Source organism: Musa acuminata, chromosome BXJ1-10, assembly GCF_036884655.1.
Source record: "Musa acuminata AAA Group cultivar baxijiao chromosome BXJ1-10, Cavendish_Baxijiao_AAA, whole genome shotgun sequence".
Lineage (NCBI taxonomy): Eukaryota > Viridiplantae > Streptophyta > Magnoliopsida > Zingiberales > Musaceae > Musa > Musa acuminata.
This window is the reverse complement of record NC_088336.1, coordinates 25,580,885-25,590,026: the sequence shown is the minus strand read 5'-3', so window position 1 is coordinate 25,590,026 and position 9,142 is coordinate 25,580,885. Positions and strand designations below refer to the sequence as shown.

The 9,142-nt window shown below is 40.6% G+C and overlaps 2 protein-coding genes across 3 annotated transcripts; both read left to right on the top strand.

Moving 5' to 3' along the window:
- The first annotated feature begins 1,129 nt into the window (after positions 1-1,129).
- On the top strand, positions 1,130-6,110 carry LOC103968365 (rho GTPase-activating protein 5). The gene is made up of 5 exons (XM_009381540.3): positions 1,130-2,148; positions 4,107-4,227; positions 4,303-4,422; positions 4,792-5,022; positions 5,314-6,110. Exons 1-5 carry the CDS (start codon positions 1,673-1,675, stop codon positions 5,914-5,916), a joined length of 1,551 nt encoding a protein of 516 aa, XP_009379815.2. The 5' UTR covers positions 1,130-1,672; the 3' UTR covers positions 5,917-6,110.
- A 593-nt stretch (positions 6,111-6,703) lies between these two features.
- Positions 6,704-8,963, top strand: LOC135595749 (uncharacterized protein At2g27730, mitochondrial-like). 2 transcript variants are annotated; one of them, XM_065087063.1, is made up of 3 exons: positions 6,704-6,903; positions 7,007-7,090; positions 7,963-8,655. In XM_065087063.1, exons 1-3 carry the CDS (start codon positions 6,754-6,756, stop codon positions 7,984-7,986), a joined length of 258 nt encoding a protein of 85 aa, XP_064943135.1. In that variant the 5' UTR covers positions 6,704-6,753; the 3' UTR covers positions 7,987-8,655. The 2 variants fall into 2 exon arrangements, with proteins under 2 accessions (XP_064943135.1, XP_064943134.1); XM_065087062.1 differs by lacking the exon at positions 7,963-8,655 and adding an exon at positions 8,680-8,963 and having other exon boundaries at positions 6,706-6,903.
- Positions 8,964-9,142: the final 179 nt, after the last annotated feature.

Here is a 9,142-nt window from a genome sequence, read left to right as displayed (position 1 = left end):
ATTCTATATTTAATTATACATAAATGTATGATAGGAGCAGAGACTAATGATTAAATCAGGTTTTATATAATGTATTATTTTTCACTTATATGGATTCTAAATGTTAAAAAATTGATCTTATAGTTAATCCTAAATCAAAATTCCTAATTAGCCCCAATATCTAATTAGAGAATAGAATATTTAATTACCTATAGATTAACATAATAAACTTGCTCAATATAATATTCTAATTCCCTGCCCGCCCTTCAAACATTTGAATTTAAATCATTTGCCCGTTGCCATCCAATCCTTCTCTTCGAGCTTTACCTTTTTGTACCACCACCAGTCACAGTATCTTTTTCTCTGCAAAAGAGGAGGAAAGCTGTGGATTTTGCCTTTCCCAACTCCTCCCTCAGCCTTGAGATGCAGGAAACCTGCAGCTGTTCTTTTAATGTTGCTCGATTGGTTCCATCGAGAAAGCAAAGAGGAGGAGGGAGGAGATCGACCAATGCCATGACAAGCAGCAGAATGAATGTGTGCTTGTGGCACCCAACGATGCCCATAAACACATGTCATCGACTTCTAAATCTAAGCTGTAGATCTACTGTCATCCTGTCTGCATCACTGCAAGCTGGCGGCGACATAGAATCAATCCCTTCTCTGTGTGTGCCATTTTGCCGAACCGCATGCAAACTTGTGATCAGGGGTTGAAGTGAACCCAAAGTTAGAGCAATGTATGTGTGCGTGATGAATGATCCAACAGTGAAGCTTTAGATAAATCGCTGGCTGGGCCATGGCTGTCTGTCTGTTGACTGTGTTCTTTCCATGGTGGTTTACCTGCTGGCTATTATGCACCACTCGACGATGTCCCTTGCAAGGAATCTCATCTCCTCTGTGAACAAAAGCTTCTTCACCAGTGCTTCTTCGTCTTCTTTTTGTGCCCTGTGCCAATCATATCTAATGGATCCATCATCTCTAATCCTCATGTTTTGCATCTGATCTTATCAATCAACATCAGGAAACACAAAAGTCAGAACTCTTGGGCTGTTGCAGCCTAACTTGGCCACAACCTTAAAGCTCATAGCTTAAGGTAACCAAATCCAATGCATTCAGTGCATCATTCATTATCCAAGTGGCATCAAATACAAAATCCTCTTTCCAGCCTCTGTCTCTGTGACTCTGTGGACTCTGTTGTCTCTAAACCCAACTCGCCCACTGTTCAAGGGATTAATTAGCACCAAAAAAGAGCAGTTCTCGAGGAGCCTTCCCAACCTTCAAATCTACTTCTTTTTGTTCCTTTCCATGGCCCCCTCTCCCGTTCTTTCCATTCTTCTCCAATAGCCTCCCATGGCCAGCCAAGAAAGGGAAGAACAGAATATATAACGAGCAAGTTATGATTCCCACGTCCCACCGCTTCAAATCCTTCCTTCAATCCAACTCCTCCTCAAAAATAATCTCCCCCGCCCCCCTCCCCTCCCTTCTCTCGGATCCGTCCCTTTCTCCAAGCTGGAGGAGGTGAATTAGAAGTCCCTAGAAATCCAATCTGCTTCCGGTCATTGTTCTAAAGATTCGATTTTTGGCTTGCCATTGCTCTCGAAAATCCAATCCTTGTTACTTATTTTCTTTTTAATTCTGGAATTTGTATTTGGCCCACCCCCCACATCCTCCTCTTCGGCTTCCATAATACCAAGCCATGGCTGAAGTGCTCCGGTCCCCATCGCATTTCCCTTCGTCTCCAAGACGCGCCCTTTCTTGCGACCCGAATGATGGCTCCATTGGGCTTTTAAGCCCTTCCAACAGCTGCGGAGAGGGCGAGGAGGAGGAGGGGAGGCGTGGTGGTGCTGGTGGCGCCTCAGAGAGGAAGAGGGGAAGGAGTCGGAGGGGAGGAGGAGGAGCCGAGGTCGAGCCCGTGGGGGAAGAAGAGGAGGAGGAAGAGGAAGAGGAACAACAACAGCTGTCTGTGTTGGCGTTGCTGCTGACGGTGTTCCGGAAGTCGCTGCTGGGGTGCAAGACGGAAGGCGCCGGCGACGAGGACTTCGGCTCGATGGATATCGGGTGGCCCACCGACGTGCGGCACGTCGCCCACGTCACCTTCGACCGCTTCCACGGATTCCTCGGGCTGCCCGTGGAGTTCGAGCCGGAGGTTCCCCGCAGAGCCCCCAGCGCAAGGTCTGCTCTTTCCTTGTTCTTCTGCTGAGATTGTGCTTCTTTTCTTGGCCCAAAAAAAATGCGACCTTTTGGTTGTTTTCTTGCGTTATGAACAATTTATGAGCTTTAGAAATAGTTAGCAACTTTCCTACTGTAGTAGAATAATACATGTGGAAATTTGCTTTGATCTGCTGCTCTTTTCCTTTTTATAGGAAGATCTTTAGATCATCATAATTTAAATTGGGTCTTTGTCTCCAAAGAAAATAATTGCTTTTATTGTGTTATGAACAACTATACTATGCTTTGGGGTTGAGAACATCTCCCGTTGTCAAAAGTAGGAGGACATTTGGACGCCAGTATCTTGGGGTAATTCTCAAGTGGGTATGAAATATATAGGATCCAATGAAGTTATTTTGACTTTATGCCTGATTACTATGTTGATGATCAACAATATTATGCTCTCTGTTCATCACTTCATCGACAAATCTACATGCTTTTACTAATCTGATGCCATAGAAAACACGAGCACCAGTTTTGTTTCTCATCACCTATCAGTCATACCTATCGGTCATTTGGTAGGTTCATTGTTTGGATTACGAGCTCTCTTGTAACTTCTTTGCATACTATTTTGGTCCATCATTGTCAGTTCCAGCTTTCAACTTTTGTAACCTAGTTCAAGATTCTTTTATCACCGTTCTTGGGTTAAGTCTTCACCTTTTGTGACCGTTCACCAGGAAATTTCAGCTCCTCTTAGTCATTTGCTACAAGGAGAACTAACGATTTCTTCTTGAATTAATTTCTATATTTTCACACTGACTTGTTCATCCAGAAAGCTATGATGTCATATCGCTTACGTCTATGACCATATCTGATGTTAGTCTATCTTCAAATGTGATCTTTCTGAATTAAAAATTGTGTACCCATAAACAAACATCTGTTGACGGTAAGAACTACAAATATCCCTTGAACATATAGGAAACAAAAGAATCTACAAGTTCATATACTTCAACTATGTGATGAACCTATCTAGTAAGAGCATCGAAATATCGACACTACTCCAAGTGAAAAGTTACTGTTTAATTGGTCATGTCAGGTTGTTGCTGATTCATACCATCATGCCATTTGCATGTGTTGTGAAGATGTCAAAACTGGTTGAAAGAACTTAGCCCCATTGATCTTTGTACAAGTCACATGATAAGTCACCCAGATTGAATGTATGACAACGAAGCATCTGTTGACAAAACCTGAAAAACTCATTCGAATAAAATCCTGTTTAAAGAACTATGATGGCAACACTCTATATTTTGTAATCCATGTCAATTTCAGTCGTGTGTCACATGCACTGAGAGCCGTTTGTGGTGCATGTTATCTGATATTATTGGTGTTCACAATTTAAACATAGAAAGAAATAATGGTGTGAATTACAACTCATCATGTAATTTCTCTTTCGTCCTTAATATTTATGTGATTAATAATATAGAGAAAAGGTGGATCAAAGTTTTTGTTGATTGTTTGTACTTTGGCGCATCTTTCATACTGTTGTGTGGAGTATGATTATGGATCCACGTACAGTCCAAACCTAAAATGATGATCACGTTGGAAAACACATGCAACACACAGAGTTCAGAGGGCAAGTGTTTGAACCATAATGGGTCCTGTGGATGCATCTAAATTACGAAGGGATTAAGACTGTCCGACATCATTATGTTTCAAAGGAAAATCCTAAGATCTTACATGTATTAGGGATTTGTCACAGGAATGGTTGAAAGTAATTCGTTCCTCGGAACTTTAAGAGACACCCATAAAGAATTTTAGCTCATAATATTGTTGTTGTTCAAGGTTCTACGAGTTTGAATATTTCTATTGTCCCCTTGAATATTTCTGTTCATGTGTTTATCCTTGCTTCTTATTCTTGTCGTCATGTTAGCTTTTGTCCATTCTCTATAAAAAGCTAACTCAATCCATGAATTCTACTGCAGTGCAACTGTCTTTGGTGTTTCTACTGAATCTATGCAGTGTTCATATGATGCTAGAGGCAATAGTGTTCCAACCATCCTTTTGCTGATGCAAAGACGTCTTTATGAGCAAGGCGGCCTTCGGGTATAATTGCTTATTCTAATTAGTCATTGTAATACTTCTCTGAGCCTGAAACTTGATCTCAATGAAACTATGCAGTCAGAAGGAATTTTCAGAATCAACGCTGATAATAGCCAAGAGGAATATGTCAGAGACCAGCTAAACAATGGAATAGTGCCCGAGGGTATTGATGTGCATTGTCTGGCAGGTCTAATAAAGGTATACCTACAAACTTTCCCTATGCCTTTCCTACTCAACCATTGCATGGTCTCTCTGTGCTGCATACATTGCATTGTTGTCTACTTGCTAATCTGCTGCAAGTTTTGAAAAGACAAAAATACATCCGATCTGATTTTTTATAGATCTAGAGGCAACATCATTTTGTTTAAAAATGAAATAGCGGCAAAAGTCGTCCTTACTAGTTCAATTGACGTTTTCTGTATCACTATATCATTCCTTCTTTCTGATAGATACTTGATTTTGGATTAACAAATATACGTCGCGAACATGCTTTTCCAAACAAACTGATCTTCCTCAAAATTTCATATTGCTTAATTCCACATTTTCTTTTCTCTGTTGCTTATGTAGGCCTGGTTTAGAGAACTTCCTACTGGAGTGCTCGACACTCTTTCAGCAGAGCAGGTGATGCAGTGCCAAACAGAAGAGGATTGTGCTCGGCTTGCTAGGTTGCTGCCTACAACAGAGGCTGCTCTATTGGATTGGGCTATCAATTTGATGGCCGATGTTGTCCAAGAAGAACAAGAAAACAAGATGAATGCACGCAATATTGCCACGGTGTTTGCTCCAAACATGACTCAGGTAATTAATGGTAAATGCATTTTTTTTTTCAGAAAAAAGAAAAACCTATTGAGATCTCATAGCTCTACCAAATGACTTTTGCAAGTCATTTTGGAGAGTTCAAGACAAGTCTGGAGGAATGGTAAATGCATTTCACTTTCAACCACTTATTCTTTCAGTTGCTTTAGAGCCCAAGTAGCAGGATTCCCCCCTTTCCCTACTTTTCGTGATTGCTTTTCATGCGCAAAACATATTTTCTGCTTCCCACAGGCTGCAAACTGAAACTTGTACATTTGTTTATCATAATTCTAGATGGCAGATCCTTTGACAGCGTTGATGTATGCGGTGCAAGTGATGAATTTTCTTCGAATGCTGATCTTGAAGACACTAAAAGACAGACAAGAACCCACTTTAGAGGATGCTTCGGTTTCTAATACAGATCCATCTGATGACAATGGTCATGACAGCCCTCAGATTCATCTTGCGACCGGTCGTGATGAAGCAACTGAGCAAGTACATGTCACCCATGAACCTGTTCTGGATAGTCTCGCTCGAATTCCTGAAGAAAAATCTGCAGAAGATGAGGCAGCCGATAGTCCTCAGCCCTCACACGACGATACTGCCTCTCGAGGAGCTGCATTGCATCCGACTACCGAAAACTCTGCAGAGAATTCAGCACCATCTGGTGGTTCTTCATCTAGAGGCCAGGAGTTCGCTGCTAATGATCACAATTCAGTTCATTCAAACTGTCGTAGGAAGAAGACAGGCCGGTTGAATAGCCAGAATCACAGGAAAGGGAGAAAGGCAAAGGCACAGACTGCCAGCCGAGCTTCCTTGCCAGCTGAGAAGTCAAAGGTGGAGCGTATCGTGAGTCGTATCGACTCAAAGGTCGAGCGTGTCGAGGCATGGCGGTGAAGCCGTTCTTTCCTCTTCTTTTCCTTGTCTAACTTGTATGTGATGGTAGGCTTTGGGCATTGTGGATTTGCTATGGATGTTTGTGTTTGTATTTGGGGGATCTGCTGATAACTTGGAAGTTTGATTGCAAAGAGACAAGACTTTGTGTATGATTTCAAGCATATTGGATTATGACTTAGCCTTGAATCAAACAACATGACTGCATCTACAGTTGCTTGATGGAGTAATTGTCGTGGCTGATGCATGAACAGAAATCATGTGACAAATGAGGGGGTAATGACATAATGCATATACATCCTCTCTCTCTCTCTCTCTCTCTCTCTCTCTCTCTCTCTCTATATATATATATATATATATATATATATATATATATATATATATATAATTTAAATTTTAGAGGGATATGGAATATAGATATAATATTAACATTTGGAGGGGAAAATATGCTAATTTTAAAATATATGCTATAAACAATAGGAGAAGTTTTTTTTGCCTTTTATTTTTATTTAAAATTCTGATCACTGGAAGATTAATAAACATTTGATGGCATGTCCCTGACCGTCCGATCGCAGAAGTGGATCATATCAGTTTTGAGGGGTGTATAAGAATAACATAAATTGGTTTAGGCTTTTTTGATAAATTGCGTACTGGAATATTCCAAGCCTCGAAAGATATTTACGCCCCGGTTTACTAAACCGCTCGAGAGTAGCGGTTCGTCGGCTGGCCCGGTTTACTCCATCCTTATCCATTCCGGTTTGTTCTCGTATAAATTGGACTCCCTCTCGTGGGTCCTCTTAGCTTCTGGTCTGTCGTCTGTGCTCGCGAAGCAGGTCGTCCATGGCAATGAGATCCGCCACCGCCCGCGTCCCTCGGTTGTGGAGGCCGGCGATGGAGAAGCTGGCTCGGAGGAGCCCTCGTTTCTTTAGCGACGACAGGGGTCGGATCCTCAGCGAGGAGGAGCGAGCTGCCGAGAACGTCTACATCCAGGTGAGTGGCCCTTGCTGCTGTCTCGGTAGCCTTTGTCGGAGCCTTCTTGGTCTTGATCGGGGGATGTGTTCGTGTGGTCTGACTGGGCTGGTTTTGTGCGTAGAAAATGGAGAGGGGGCGGATGGAGAAGCTGAGGCGAAAGGCGGAGAAGGAGAGGCTCGAAGCCGAGAAGGCCAAGTCCGAGAAAGTAAGCAAAATTTTGGGCTTCCTTTCTGCTTTATTTGTAGCTATCGTTCTCTAGTTAAGTTGATCAGCGTCAGATTTCTATCATATGGATCGTAGGTAAGCCATAAGCAGCTAATCTGTGCTCTCTGTTTGGAAAATTTGAGTATTTGGCTTTCTGATAGCTTCCAGGATTGTGAAAATGATGTTTTTCTTAGAGATTTAGGGCTTCCATACTTCTTTAACAAGAAAAAGGTGGGGTTTTGTGTCTGGGGATGTGGTTGCTATCAAAGAGGTTTGAGGTTTATGATGATTGCAACGACTTAGCAAAAGTATATTTTGAGTTGGAAAAAAGGCGAAAAACTGGAATAAGAGAGGGGATGCTATGGAGTACATCGGAACATGGTAAATTGGGTGGACTTCGAACTTGGTTTCTAGTCGAGCATGTCACTCAAAGGGAACACTCTTTATATGTGATAGAACTGTAATAACTGTACCCTCTAGTTTTGGACACCATCTCAACACTTCGGCTCATAATAGTGTGTAGTTAAGCTCCTGCAACATTCTACAACAATAAATTTGTCACATCATTGATTTTTCTGGAGATGATATATCTAAATTTGTCACAGAGATCATGTTGTCCGTTGTTGTTGAATTCAGTGATATCCTCTTTATGTAATTTAAGTTGAAGAAAAAAAAATTGATTATTTTGTCATTTTTGACCAATTAAGCATCTTCCTTTTATGGATATTTTAATCTCTTTCTTAGATCAGTTTCTTTGGGAGGAATTGAAGAGGAGCCTTCAAAGAAGGATTTATGTCACAGTGTCCAGCCTTGTTTTTAATATTGTTGTGTGCAAGTCTATTGTTAAATCTAACCCATTCAAGCTAATTGTAGGCCATACAAATTCAGAGCATATGACTTACATGCAACAGTCACGATGAGACGAAAATAACATCGTAAAGAAATCTTGATACCAGAAGATTACGAGATGGCTAAGCTATATAAATCAGTCCTTAGGTCTTCAGTGCCATAGAAATCAGAAAATACCTACGAAACAAGGGCTTGTCATCCGAAGTGGTGTGACCGGGGAACCAGTAAGATGCTTTTGATACAGAATCTAGTTCTTTTTAGTTTTTCCTTGATCATGTTGCATTTGAGGAAGGAAAGTGTTTTTAGGTTGGTAGTTGTATTACCCTTTTAAAATCCACTTTAATTTTACAAAAAATACACCTGCTAAGATGGCAATATCAATGAAGAACACTAGTGTTGATTTTGAAGCAAAAACTGCAGGAATTGTGGTTATGTAATAATGACATTGCAAACTCTTTGTAGTTTGGTATTTACCTCCTACAGTTGGGTATAATAATCTTGGTTGTACTATTAGATTCTATTTATCAGCAAATCATTTACTTTGGTTCCTCCAATGTGTATATATAGTTTCAGCAAAACTAAAAGACTAAATCTTAATTTGGAGTGATTGAATTTGAGATAGAGCTTTCGAGCTTTTTGACGTGGTAACAACTAATTAAAGCAATGTTCTTTTAGATTGATGATTTTGTTGCTTAATAATGATTCCTTTCATGCCTTCATTTCATCTTTGTGTTCCTGCAGAGATCCGAGGAACCTCACAAAGGCTGACGCGGATATGCTCTCCTTCCTACCGCAACTCTTCGCCTGTGTACATACTGTGGTCTTGGATAAATGTATGCGTGCTTAAATAAGATGAAGATGAAGATGAAGTGGCATGTAGACTCTTTTCTTGTGGACCTCTGACATTAATCTGTACATATCCTGTAGATTTAACGTGTAATAACGTGGAGTTGATGCTGGAGGTATCGACTTCGGCAGCTTCGATGTTTATTAAGTGAATGCGAATGCAATGGCCTCTTGGGTTATATCTCACTAGCATCCAAAGATTCATCTTGTTGGCTTCAAATAGTTCGTTCTGCATCAAATAACGAGTTAATTATATATTATTTTCTGTAATTAGTCAGTATTTTGATTTTTATATTTTTAAAAGTTATATTTATAAAAATAAAATATTTAATATTCTTTTTTTTCATGTCATTGACTC